Genomic DNA, 15,003 nt, shown 5'->3' with positions numbered 1-15,003 from the left:
GAATATTGCTATTTAATTGCATTATATTTAAATTACAAACTATGATCCATTGGGGATCTGTTATTATTTGATAAATTATTATTTGCTCTCAAAAGATTCAATGAAAGCTAGATAGTCTCTCCCACATTAACATTTATAATAAAATTAGAATGCAATTAAGTATGTGGCTCTATAGATCAACACTAATTAATGTAAGCATCATAACAAATCATGTTATATATTGATATGGTACTGTATTTGTATTATTAAAGGCCAGACCGGATTTAAAAGGCAACTTCTGCATTCTATTGCAACGTACTATGCCATTGAAAGTATTTTAAGTATAAATATGAATCTTTTAAAATGTACAACTCACTTATATCAACAGAAATGGCAGCTTTTGTTCAACCCTAATTATAGTCTTGTGTCTTTTGTTGCCAGTGTTTCAGAAGTATGTGCCTGATCATTTTTTCACCACCCACCATCAATGATTTTTCTTTTCAGAGTCTCAAAATTCATGGGATTTGAAAGAGTGTTTCATGTGAAGGCCACCCAGAAGCATAAGGAAGTCCTGACAGGTATTTGCATACCTGTAGCATTACAAGACCCAAGTAAGTTAGCCAAAATATGAAAATTCTGTCATCATTTACAAACCACGACTTTCTTAAAGCCTGTATGACTTTCCAAAACCTTTCCAAGCATGTTTTTCCAAACCTTTATGACTTTCTTTCGTCTGTGGAACATAAAAGAAGTTATTTTGAAGAATGTTTTAGCTGTTTTTGTTCAATCTTCACGGTACTTTAGGGCCGCAGTGGAAACACAGACATTAGCAGGTCTGGGGAAAAAAAGTTCCTGCTACAAATTGTTCCGGGTAATTTCGGTGGAAACGGGGCTTATGTGCTTCGAAAAGGAGGGGTGAGCATTGAGTGATTACAATTCATAACCTCACCACTAGATGTCGCTAAAATTCACACACTGCACCTTTAAATAACTGTTCATCATCATACAGTGAGTGTGTTGCTTCAGAAGACCAGTCGAGTCATATGGATTATTCTGAGCTGTAATTCTGCCTGAATCATAATCATACATTGCTTGTTCGTTGGCCAAAGGAAAACTGGCCCCCTGACTGAGCCTGGGTTTTTTTCTCCATCCAGCCACCTGATGGAGTTTTGGTTCCTTGCCATCGTCGCCTTTGGCTTTTCGCTTGCTTAGTTGGTGATGCTAAATATTAATATTATGCTATATTACTGATCTGCTCGCATTGACACTATATGAAAATTGAACTGAGCTGGATGACAATATTTTCCTGTTAACACTGTGAAGCTGCTTTGAAACAATCTCCATTGTAAAAAACGCTATTTAAACAAAAATGACTTGACTTATTTTCACACTCTCGTGTCATTTTGGAGCCTAAAGAGTCCCATTGACAATCATAATATGGACAAAAGTAGCTGAAACATTCTTTATAATACCTTCTTTGTCCACAAAAAACTAAACGAACATAAAACATAAACGTGAGTAAATGATGAGAGAATTTTCAGCTATTGGGAATTAAAGTGCCCCATTACGCTTTTTCTATGCAGCGTATAATAAATCCGTTTGTGAAGGTGAAAGGTCTGTAAAGTTTTAAAGATCAAAGTGCACAACAAATAAAGTTGTCTCCTAAAATAATCAATTCTGAACTGCTGAAACGTGTCATCAGCAATTCCAGTCTCACTTCCTGATACAAACCTACGTAACAATTTAACAAATTTGCATAACGCCAACCTATGGTCTTCATTGGCTGCCTGCAAACAACGTCTACTTTGACCCTTTAGCTCAGACTGGAAGAGCTTGGTTCTTGTCGACATGTCGAGAAGATACTGTTTTCAGCGCTCCAAAAGTAAATCCACTCTTCACGCACTTCCAAAGGATGAGGACTCGGCCTGGAATTGATATGGAAAACTGATGCCATTGTTACTGTTCGTATCACTGTGTATCAAGCTCTGAAGAAGCCTCCAGAGCCGAAATTCATATATAATATTAGGCATTTCGTTTTCGACATGCATTATAAGCGGAAGACCAATCACAAAATATTGGGCCGTCTGACCAATCAGAGCAAAGTAGGAGACTGAATCTTCGACTGAATCGCTTTCAGACTCTGTGAACTGAGGTGATATGCAAATGTATATTATGAGAAAATTAAAGTGTTTTTTTGACCTTGTATACAAGTAAACCTATAGAAGACCTCCAAAACAAAATCAGGAACCTTTAAAATAGCATAATAGGGGCACTTAAAATTAATGAATATTTTGCTTTCTTTGAGGGTAATTTGTAGTAGGAGAGTGATGGGAATATAATACACTAAATCAAATGATCAAGCACTTGAAGCACTCAAACAAAGCTATTACTTAATCAATGGAGTAAGACTACTTACAAACACCCATTAATTGATGTTACATCCCAGCAAGCAATAGCCGTCATTTCACTGTCTCGGTTAACTATGGACCCGATATAGTCCGGCTATAACCCACTTCTAGCCAAAATATGAATATAGTTACATGTCTTTTATGCCAAAATAACTTGTGAGATTTATGATATTCCATCATGTAAGCAAAGTCAACAGTGATTACCAAGTGTTTGGTTTCATTTCTTAATGTTCTAAATGACTAGTCTATACTTGGGCTATGGTTAGACATCTATTAAACTTTCACTGACACAGCCCAAATTTGGCCTGTTTGGACGGCTAGACTAGCCTGACGTCGTCATACTCAATTCTAGTCAGAATATGGGTCTGATACTGCTCCGTTGGGCTGTGATTATGGGGCGTGTTTCAACCGAACCAGGAAAGACCTCAATTGGATAGACCTACAACCAATCAGAGCAACGGAGCGACGCATAACATTAGTTGTCAAATGTCAACAGAACTTAACTGCGCTGTTGCCATGTCCGCGGGTTGAAGCGACCCCAATTATGTGATATACAGACACAGGAATGCGAATTTTAGCAGGCAGCCCTGCCAAAATAACACATATTTTACCCCCCAAATGCCTTTTTTTTTTCTTCCGGAGAACCCCCCCCCCCACGCACGCTGGAATAATTAACGTTAGAAGAAAAAGATGAGTGTAAACGATCTTTGCCGGTGTTGTAAAAAAACAATTTAAGGATACACAGAGTACTTACCAACACGATCATTATTTCTGAGAGAAATAGTGAAGGTGAATGCATATACGGACAATATTTCTGTTTAGGATTAGAACGAATTCAACCCAAGCGCTTTTGGTGACGTGGATTATTACGTTACTGTTTATCATCTGTCCATCATCGTCTAAAGCCCGCCCTGACAATTTCATTGGTGCGAACAGTTTCTGTTCGGGCATAATTACTTCTCTACGGATCAAGTCCAGACCGAACTGCCCGAGTTAAAATGTTGTGGGCGGGACTTAGTTCGGCTGGCATCCAGGCTACGGCTAGACATCTTTTAAACTCAAAATTGCTTGCACCTGTCTTAACTCACCTCCTCAAACAGCTCTAAACTGTACGTATTATCATCATCTGCAAAGTAGACGATTCCCGCCTGGCTGCTGTTGGAGTTGAAGGTCTCCCGTAGCCATCTCAGAGCCAGGTTCCTCTGCATGGTGCCACGTGGAATCCTGGGATCCCTCGTGTCCCCTCGCAGCTTGTAGTTCCGTGGGGTCTCCACATTGAGGTGTGTGTAGTTCAGCCCTGTTTCCCTCAGAAGCCTCGTGACCAGAGGGGTTCTCCTCTGAGAGTCCTCCACCAGGATCCAGTGCAGGTTGGGCACATGGAGGAAGGTGTTAGCCAATCGCGTTAGCTCTGCCTTCTGCACCGGACGGCTGTACGTCGGGGTAATGACGTGGATGGTGGGCAATACGTCGGACCAGGGCGGAGGTCTCGTGTACACGTATTCTGTACGGACCACCTCCACTATGTCCTTGTCCTGTGAGCAGTATTCCTTTGAGTCTGTGGCTGGGCCGGTCTCATGCCTAGTCTCCGTCCCGTCATCTGCCAGACAGAGAAAGAGAATTAAGACATTAGCGCACTCCAGTGCTGTTCTCTTTATGTCTGACGCATGCCTCAAACCTTAGAGGAGTACCTGCTAGCCGTTGCCGGTGGATGGTTAGTCGCTCTGGTATGATTAAGATCTCTTTTACTAGATGGCGACAGACTGGAGAGGGTGAGAGCAGGAACCATAATACAGGAGATCATAATACCGTTACTCTATGGTGGTAGATGGCACTGATTCAAACCCATAAAGCACAGGTTCTGCTCTTGAATTCTTCACAGGATAGTTCAGACAAAAATGAAAATTCTCATGTCGTTCCAAATCTGTATGACCTTCTTTTTTGAAGAACAAAAGGATTTATTTTGGAGAATATCTTGGCATATTTATAAAAAGTATCACCATAAAAGCACATGCAATGCTAATAATAGCACTCGCTTTATTCATGACTATAGCATTTGGCATCTAATCTGTAGTAGCGCTTCTTTGGGCGGCAATTCAATAATGTTTTTGGGATTTGAGTGTTACGGCGAATTATCAAATTTGGTGATTCTCACATAAAGCAATTGTTTGGCATTGAAAGACTTGTAATGGTGGTTTAAAATGCGTATAATCATGCTTGATAAATAAAAGTGTAAAAAGGGGGAGATCAACCATAATGATGTTCATTTATATTCTTGAATTCTTCGAAAAAATGATTGTAATCAGCAGTCGAAATCCTTTCAGAAAATTCTGATATTCGAACAGAACTACTTGTTTAGGTAGGAACATGGTTTTGAAACTATTCCAATGCCTTTGGCAAAGTTCGACAGTGAGGTCGACAGAGTTTAGCTCCCAACCCTAAATAAGCACACCTGAACCAGCTAATCAAGGTTTTTGGGACTGCTAGAAGCAAACAGGCAGGAGTATTGTGCTGTGTTCGAAATCGCCCCCTACATTACTCCACTTGAAGGAGTGAATGAAAATGAGTGAGTGAATTTGGACACTGAGTGCGCCGGGAGGGCTGCATAGTTTGTGCTCGCTGTTTTATAATCATTTAAACCGTAGCAAACTGGCAGCTCCGGTAGTAATGAAAATATTTATTTTGAACACTTGCCATGGAAACTAGCATGTATAAACTGTAATTAAACTATGTAGTAATCAATTAAATGTATACCTGTATGATATTACGCTCGACCAGCGGTTTGGAAAATGGATGGATGATTGATTCAGCTGCGGGCGCCATGCGAGACGCGGGGATTCATTCAGTGCATTCATTATGGGTATTCTCTAGCCGTAGAGCGCACATCAGTTGTACACTCAGTTGTTATTGCGGTGCATTGTGGGATAGAATGAGTGCACTCAATAACGTCCACTATGGTTTCGGACACCACTACAAATGGCTGTCCCCTCAAATAATGCCCTATTTAAGGGTATAGGGGGTGATTTCGGACACAGCCCTGAAGAAAGTTGGAGGTCTGTGGACATAAATTGGAGACGCCTGATCTATGGCTATACTAATGACCTTAAAAACCTAGTAACGTTCACTGCATCTGAAATCGCATACTGCATAGTAGGTACTACATTTGGTTTGAAACTACATATGCCATGTTGTCACTGTCATGTGTCAGTTGCATCGCTTCACTGCCATTCACAAATCCTCTCCTGTGGTCTCATGGGATAGTAAAGCTGCCACTTCAATATCTCTGCGGAAGTAGTAGGTCATCCTAGTCCTGTTTAATAGGGGTGTGACGAGACAATTAGCTCATGAGACGAGACACAAGATTTGGTTTACGAGAATGAAATTTTTGCACAGTATTTTTAAGAAATCCACAATGACAAAATACATGACTGAAAAATTGTCTGCAGGTGCATTCTGAAATGTTTTAACTAATTAGCATTCTACATTTACTGTATCAGACACTGCATGCACAACAAATCCTCCGCATGGTCTTTTCAGTCCGTTCGCTTTACTATCGTCACATGATCGGTGAACTGTGACTTCTATTGCACTTTGTGCAACTGGATGAGCAGAGCAGACTTTTACAGTAGTTTACAATTAAAGCGACCGTTATCCAACTGAATTAAATGTTTTTTATTTCTATTAAAAAAAGCAAAACGACAGTGGAGGAGGTTCTGCGGATGTGCACCGTAATGTAATGTAAATGTAGCGGTGGCATATTTTCTATGCCAGTTTCACAGCTGTTCATTTGACGAGAAATCTCATCACATTTTAATATCGCAAGATCTCGTGGCGCGAGCTCTCATCACACCCCAACTGTTTAAAGGGTTGGTTCACCCAAAAAGAAAAATTATTTAATTAATTACTTATCCTCATGTCGTTGGACACCCGTAAGTCCTTTGTTCATCTTCGGAACAAAAAGATATTTTTGTTGAAATCCAATGGCTCATGGTGCGTTAACACCAGACGCGAATGAAGCGTTTCGTGCGAGTGATTTACATGTTAAGTCAATGCAAAGACGCAAGTAGACATTCTGCGGTGCGAATGACGCGTTTCGCGCAAATTGAGCGTTTGACGCGTCGTTCGCATGAATCGCACAAGTTGAAAAATCTGAACTTTGGCTGATATTCGCGCCGTGTTGACCAATCAGGAGCTTGCTCTAGTAGTGACAACAATGAGGACAAAATCATATGTGGATACCCGGAGATGTATGTACTTTATAGAAACAGGATCTTGCTTGGAAGAAAGTGAGACAATCTGGTAAGTTGTAAAAAACGCTCTTTACTCAATTTGAGCTATACGTAGGCCATTGAGACTACAGGCTAGTTAAAGCCGGCAAATTGAGCTTATTCGCCATTTCACAACGAGACAAGCCGGCTGGCAGAAGCCCCTCCCATGACGCGAATTCGCGTCTGTTGTGTAGGGAATTTCACGCGCGAATGAAGCGAGTAAACTCAAAATGTTTAAGTGTCCAACTAATTGCTGAAACCGCTCAATCTTTCAGCATTAGACAAGCTACAAATCCGGAGTTGAACTGTACCTTGTTTATAAACCATCGTCGCAGAAATTCAGGGAACAAACGAAAACACTTGCACAACTCCGTTGCTGCTCCGGAAAAAAACCTCCATCCACAGTCCCATTAACGCATGGTTCTTTGGGAAGCTGTGCAGGGTTGTCTTGCCCTGACAACCAAAAACACACATCTTTGTTGACATTGTTGATTTTGTGAAGTCCTGTGACTGCAGCGTCACATATACCCATACTCTAAAAAAACTTTCCAAAACTTATGAGAAACCGGAAGTATTTTTGGCACAGAAATTCTCCATCAAACGTCCAACTTTCTTTTTGAAACTTTGTCCATGTTTAGGATGGGAATCCATACACTTTAACAGTGTAAAAAGCTCAGTATGCATGAAACAGCATTTCACCCCCCTTTCATTTTTGTTCCGAGGATGAACAAAGGTCTTACGGGTGTCGAATGACATGAGGGTAAGTAATTAATGACAGAATTTTCATTTTTGGGTGAAGTAACCCTTGAAAACAATGAATTAGGATATACGTAAACATACTGTTTTTCACCTACTATATAATATTGAAAAATATTGGCATATTTGAATTGCACGGTTTGAATTGTTGGTTTATATGTGTTTAATTGGGGTTAGGGCTGAATGACCTTTGCGTCAGTCAGTCTATTACCGGCAGAGGTGAATTCAGAGCTTTTTAGGACATTGTGGTACATTCTTCAAAATATCTCATTTGTTGTTCCAGGAAAGAATGAATTTTCAGTTTTGGCTGAACTATTCTGTTAAACCTCTGGGCATCCTGTAATGATATTGCTAAAATAATTACAGTGTTCCCAAACAACTTCTAGAGTATTTTCACAAAATGATGGTGTGGGCAGTTCCGGCACAATCCTGCTGATAGCTCATTAAGGGCAGAAATGATGGTGGCACCTCACATATCAGATCTTTATCACTGTTCAATTAGTGCCCTGCTCTCACTTCAGACATTTTAGCACCAGTAGATTAGCGCACTCCATTAACAGTCCAGATGTTCACTGCCTCCTAGGCATCATACAAGCCCACGATAATTGCATCATGATAACTTCTGTGAATACACATCTGTAAATCTCCATAAGCTTATGATATTGACATGCATATACATATAGATGATCTTCAAATGCTGGGTGTCCCTATCTCCCTGTAGGTTGAGAGCTAAGGGTGGTCAGTGACTAGTTGTTTGTTGTGAATCCATTAGATTGGCCCAAATGCCCCATAAATAACAGGCTATGTGTATGTGAATCATCCACTTACATAAGTGTTTTAATGTGGGTGCTAAAATAAACTGTAGACGTACGAACTGGTCATTTTGACCTAAAGCCACCAGAAATGCTCCTCAGAGAGTGGTTTTATTGGAGAAATCTCCTGCAGTTGAATAAATGAAAAGCTGCTGGGTAATTTCATTGGAGTCAGTGGAATTTTAAAGTGAGGCTCATGAACTCAAACTCAACTGATGTGCTATAGAAAGTGGGATTTGTTTTTATCCACATTATAAAAAAAAAAAAAAAAAAAAAAGGTCACATGAAATAGCTGAAAGACAAAGTAAACTCGTTAAACTCACGGTTTTGTGGTTGGTTAGAGAGAAAACAAATTGGTATTGCTGGAAAATAAAATACTTTTTAACGCTCTTTAAAAAATAATTGTGCAGTGAGAATAATGATATGCAAATTTATTTTCTAACATGACCGTATTCAAATGAGCACAAATAAATCGACTCGCTGAGTTCATCAGAGAGTCTATTAGGCTTTGTGCGGAAATTTGATTGGTAGAAAATTGCCATTTAAACACCACATATCATTGTATGTAAGAGAGGTTGGTACCCTTTCGGATGGCAAGCAGGGGGGCAATTGCACTTTGGTGCCACACAGTGATGAGGAGGGTCCATGGTAACACAATTAACACGATGGCAAGAATATCTCTTCTCTTCGGCATCTCCAGGGTTGGTTCTATGCCTGGTCATTACCTGAGACAGGGAAATAAAGAGAGTCAGACACTGAGAGATAGAGAGATATGTAAATGGCAGGATATGTGGGAATCTAATAAGTGTCAGGGAATGAATGTACTATCTGATCAAAATGATTAGATCATCACTTTTTATTAGATTTCAGCTCCATGTGGTCAAGTAAAGTGATAATCTACTATACTGTCTCAGATCCCCGGTAACAAGCCTTAACATAAAAACAAATTGTAGGTGAAAAGATCATCATGTGCATGATCCCTCTAGACATAATTTATACACATAAAAAGAATTATCATTTTTGCTGATGACTTGCAGTTGCATCGGTAATGCACACCCCACACTGGTTTGACAAATACAGATAAACTACACGTAGCACAAATGCTTACAAAATAAGATTACAGGATCCAGGAGGAGAAACCACACTGCACCTAGCTAATTTGAACTGTATATGATTGATTTTAAGCTTCTTTTATTGGTTTTACAGCACTGAATCATTTAATACCTTCATGCATTCCAATGTTGTTGTTTTTTTAACATTTTGAGATAAGCAAATAAATAACCACAGGCCAGAGATCAGGATTATGTCTGGAAAATTTTGAATTTTGTACCAATTAAACACTTTTTTATTTTTATTTAAATAAATGAATATAATATACTTATTGAGCAAAACACAATGGCTGCAGACATGTTCTTGTTCAAAGAAGAGAATTAAATGAACAGTGTTGGGAATAACGGCGTTACAGATAAACGGCGTTACTAACGGAATTATTTTTTTCAGTAACGAGTAATCAAACGAATTACTGTTTCTCTCGTTACAACGCCGTTAGCGTTACTGAGGGGAAAAAATGCGGCGTTAGTCGCGTTACTATAATTGAGCTCACTGAAGCGCTTTTCATCCGAACAGGTTCTCTGTCAGTTGGACCTGCAATGTGTGTGTGTGTGTGTGTGTGTGTGTGTGTGTGTGTGTGCGTGTGCGCGCGCACCAGCCATGCGTGTTGGGGGTGGGTGCGGTGGTACACATAACTGATGATGATTGGTGGGTGGGAGACAAGGTTGAAGTTGATAGGTTGAGTTCACACCTATTTTTTTCACGGTCTATGGTTCACACACACACACACACACACCTATGACGCACACACATTCAGCGATAGTCCAACGACTTCAAAGGTAGCTTTCGCAAATTGGAAGTATAAGCGCTACTTTTCCCTCGTTGAGGTGAAAGGTAAGAATATTTAAGTAACGTGCAACTTATGCCCAGGAAGAAAGAGTCTCTCCACGCCAGTGGCAAGTGATTCTGAAGCGCCTCACATCATCATATGCCACAAAATTAGTGGCTAAAAACCCAGGTGATAACGTGAGCTCCACTACCACAGGAAAGTATAGTACTGATAATATTTACACAATATTTACACTATAGTAGGCCTACTGATAATATTTACAATAATGCATTGAATTTGATAGGTGTCTCTCACATTGTCCCACAGCAACATTACAATAGTGCACATTAATGTACAATGTTTTATAATAATAATTTATTCTATTTAGTGTCCAATTCATTCATTTAACATATCTAATATTGGGGGCATCCAAATTATTTGACATATTTGAACATTTGAAAGAAAAAAAAAGTAACGCAGTAATTACTTTCCCTGGTAATTAGTTACTTTTATAATGATGTAACTCAGTTACTAACTCAGTTACTATTTGTAAGAAGTAACTAGTAACTATAACTAATTACTTTTTTAAAGTAACGTGCCCAACACTGTAAATGAATAAAGTTTTTTTTAAAGTAGAATTTCTTTAGTAAGTAATAAGTAAATAATATTTTTTTAATAATATTATTTTATAGGCTATATATAATACACAATTTGTTTATATATATATATATATATATATATATATATATATATATATATATATATATATATATATATATATATATATATATATATATATATATACATACACACACACACACACAACATTTGAGTGACAGCAACTCGTTATACCATGTTCTGATGCTGATAACTCGCCCACTTTTTGAGTTTATGAATCATTATGTAAGAGAAAAGGTGGATTTACTGAAAGACTAACGTTAAAGCCAGATCACCAGGTTCATTACTTTCATTCACAATATAAACACTTCACTTTTTTTTTTTACATTTTGCTAAATTTGCTGCAAACGATGACGGTCCTCACTGTGACGTACGAATTACAGTAACTTATGTACATCATATGTTTTCAATTCAAAACGACATTGCGTAATTTGCATGTTACTGTGGGTCATTTTCAGGGGCGCAACTACCCAGTGCCAGAGGGGTATGCAGCAACAATTTTGGCGCCCCCCCAATAACAAATAGTTATTAATAGGCTAATAACGAACATAAAAATAAACATTTGTTTGAAAGTAATTAAAGAGGAAATTATGCGTTAAGCACTATCATACGAGCAAGAGTGCTATTTTCCAGAGTAGCCTATATCAGCACGATTGCAAAATGGGATATTAATTTTATACAACAGTTCAATAAACAAGTTGTCATTTTTTACAGTTTTGCTCTATTTTTCCAACAAAAATAGATTCAAACAAAGTATAGGTTTCGTTCTCGAATAATTCACCGTTTTTGAACAGTCGGTTAGAACGAATTAGTTGAATGATTCTAGAATCCACTCACGCCGCCAAATATACTGGCAGTTTAAGTTTCATAGGCCTGGAATAATTTCATATTTCTATAATTAAAATACTATATTTAGAACATAAATCTAAAAATCTCATGATATTATTTAGGCAATTGTAATTAATTAATGTAAGTGGATTTTGATAAATGGTAAAATGGATTTTGTTGATACTGATTTCATTTAATTCTATAACAGTCATAGTGTATCGTGGTAAATAGTGTAATGACTTAAAAAGATGGTCAACAATATGTAACTTTACAATATGTAACTTTACTTTAGGTGTGCCCTAAAAAGTGAGCATGCAATTTTGAGAACACAAAGCACATTCTTTAGTCTGTTTGGATACTTCAAACACAAGTTTGCACTGCCTTTGGTTTACCTGTTTAGCCTACATGTTAAAAGCGTGCGTTTTTTCAGACTCATAGCGCGCGTCCTCGATTTACCATAAGCGCGCGTTCTTAACGTGCGCTCTGGGGTTTTCCTTGACCCCAAAGCGCACCGTCGAAGAACGCGCATTTTTGTGGTAAGGACGCGCGTTTTGCTGTCAAATCGCACGCTTTTGACGTGTCATCAGTGCGCAATCAGACGCCCGCCCAAGCGTATATGAACACTTTTTGGCTTGCCACCGGAATTACCGGTGCGCCTACTTTAGCCTGTTAACTGTTAGTCCTCTAAAATGTTACACAATATTGAGGAAATACAGAAATTATTTAGAAACGCACAACAGCAGCTACATATAGAAAATACCACTTTTTTTTTTTTTTTTTCTCCACATCATCGTTTTTGCGCCCCTGTGCGCCGCTTATAGCGCATACCCACTTTTTGCGCCACTGGTCATTTCTAACGTTATCGTAAAACAGTGGTCAGATATTTATTGTTCAACTGCGTATCATGTCTTACCTTGACCGTTATAACCGAGGCATCGATTCCAGCTCTTACTGGTTTACGTGAACGCTAAAGCCCGCCTTCTCTGATTTGATTGGCCATCGCATTTTTGACATTGACGTTGACGAGCGCTGTAGTGTTTATGGTTTCTAGCCGCTAACTATTTCGGGTTAACTAGCTATTTTCTATTTTGGGTTAACTAACTATTTTCTAATTGTTGCTATTAACTGTAATGTGCTTTCGGGTTTCTCTTTGTTTTTTAAGAATGTAGCTACTGGTTGGCTTTTTTTATATACAAAAAGATAAATCTAATGAATACTTCATTATTAGCCTAATCTATTATTGCTATCTGCAGTAAATTCACTCATCCAAATCCTTTATTCATTGTTTTTAGAAGAGAAGTCAAACAGTAATGTTCTTCAACATATTTCATCATCTAGGCATCTTAAAGCTTAAGACAATGAACTTGTTTCAACTTTTTAATTTATTTCATTAAAGTTTTCTGTTTTTTTTCCCCTGTATGAAACGTGTGTAAATGATGCTTTGCTTTCATTATCATTTTGAAAAAAAGTTGATTCATGTTTTTAAAAAGTCGCTGAACATTTCTATAACAGCTGTTATAATATAAATACTGTTAGGCAGGACGCGGTGCAGCTGTTATAAAACCCTCTTGGCTGTTATAAATTCACTGTAAACCACGGCTTCACGGGGCGTATTACTTTTATAAAACGGTTACCACACAATACAAATATTAAAGCCAAAATATATATGTATTAATGCAACTTTCATGAAGTAATCAATAAAAGCCTTTCTTCCGCCGGAAAAAATAGTCCCTGACCGTGAAAAGCAACCACTGATAATATTACTTTATTTCGCCATTAGATGGCGGCAAAGTCTGTCTTAATGAGTGAGTCAGTCAGTAGCGAAGACTTTTAAATTGAAAGCACTGAAACTTGTTGTGTGAACAGGAGAACAAGACGCAACTGACAAATGTGCGCTGTCTCGAGGTCTCGACCCGCAGCGAATGTGGATGTTATATGAACATAGGACTGACCTGAAGGAATATGCTAAATCTGAATGCAGGTAATAAACGTACTCAATCTCTCTCACACAATACTATAATACAGTAAGCTTTAATGAACAATATCAATGAGAACAACCATATGTTTACGTTGCTAAGAGTGGTTACTAAGGGTGTTGTGCAGTGATTCAGAGAACCACTGGGTGAAGCGGTCATAGCGTGTTTTATAATAATAATAATAATAATAATAATAATAATAATAATAATAATAATAATTATTATTAATTACATTTATATAGCGCTTTTCTAGGCACTCACTCAAAGCGCTTTTACATAGAAGGGGGGAATCTCCTCAACCACCACTAATGTGCAGCATCCACCTGGATGATGCGACGGCAGCCATATTGCGCCAGAACCCCCACCACACACCAGCTGATTGGTGGAGAGGAGACTGAGGGATGATACCAATCGTATATATATATATATGGGGATGATTAGGAGGCCATGATGGACAGGGCCAATGGGCACATTTTTTTGGCCAGGATGCCGGGGTTACACCCCTACTCTTTATCGAAGGACATCCTGGGATTTTTAATGACCACAGAGAGTTAGAACCTCGGTTTAACGTCTCATCCGAAGGACGGTGCTTGTTACAGTATAGTGTCCCCATCACGATACTGGGGCGTTAGGACCCACACAGACCACAGGGTGAGCGCCCCCTGCTGGCCTCACTAACACCTCTACCAGCAGCTACCTAGTTTTCCCAATTTGGTCTCCCATCCTGGAACTAACCAGGCTCAGCCCTGCTTAGCTTCAGTGGGAAACCTGTCTCTGGCTACAGGGTGATATGGCTGCTGGCCCTTATCCCTTATCCATAGGGTTTTATCGTGAATATGTTCGTTACGTTACTTGTCTTCTGTTAACGGTAAGCCCCGCCTCCTTTAATCTAATTGGCCATCGCAATGGACCCTTGACTTGATTATTATTTTATATTTTCTTTAAATATGTACATTTATAACACTATACTTTGTATTACATTTGCGTGGGTATTCTAATACCGACTGTGGGAGTGACGGTAAAATGGACTCCTTTCTTCTGTCTGCCGTTATTAATCTAAAAAATGTCCCTCTTTTTGATAGTCGTGAAATCACTTTTGATTTTCCACATCTCATGTTGTCTGGGGGCTTTGTGTACTGAAATCCAGACATCCTAATAGATGTTGTCATTTTGACATTGACGAGGCTTCGACCACTGTCTATCAACAACAGTTTTGGTTTCTTTTCATCCTTAAATTTGGTTTTCAATTAAGCATAGTTCCTCCATAGTAGGGTGACCAGACGTCCCCGTTTTCCGGGTACAGTCCCGGTTTTTGGTGTTCTGTCCCCGACTGGAGCCGTCCCCAGAAAAGTCCCCGTTTTACAGCTTGTTCAAAACAACCCGCAGATATATTGCAAAAAAGCGCCCAACCAAAATACAGCA

General features: G+C 38.9%; 1 protein-coding gene across 2 annotated transcripts in view; it reads right to left on the bottom strand.

Annotated features, from left to right (window-relative positions):
- Positions 1 to 15,003, bottom strand: part of b3gat1a (beta-1,3-glucuronyltransferase 1 (glucuronosyltransferase P) a) — a 143,522-nt gene that overhangs the window by 25,461 nt on the left and 103,058 nt on the right. The window contains exons 4-6 of one of the 2 annotated variants that reach the window (XM_079825043.1): positions 8,803 to 8,945; positions 4,076 to 4,147; positions 3,476 to 3,984 (exon numbers count right to left, since the gene is read on the bottom strand). In XM_079825043.1, the coding sequence (XP_079681169.1) occupies positions 3,476 to 3,984; positions 4,076 to 4,147; positions 8,803 to 8,914 (693 nt within the window). In that variant the 5' untranslated portion in view covers positions 8,915 to 8,945. The remainder of the gene's footprint in view (positions 1 to 3,475; positions 3,985 to 4,075; positions 4,148 to 8,802; positions 8,946 to 15,003) is intronic. The other variant, XM_079825044.1, reaches the window with a different exon arrangement.

The sequence above is a fragment of the Gobio gobio genome (assembly GCF_949357685.1).
Source record: "Gobio gobio genome assembly, chromosome: 9".
NCBI classification, from domain to species: Eukaryota; Metazoa; Chordata; class Actinopteri; order Cypriniformes; family Gobionidae; genus Gobio; species Gobio gobio.
The sequence above is the reverse complement of the archived record's forward strand: the minus strand, read 5'-3'. Positions and strand labels throughout refer to the sequence as shown.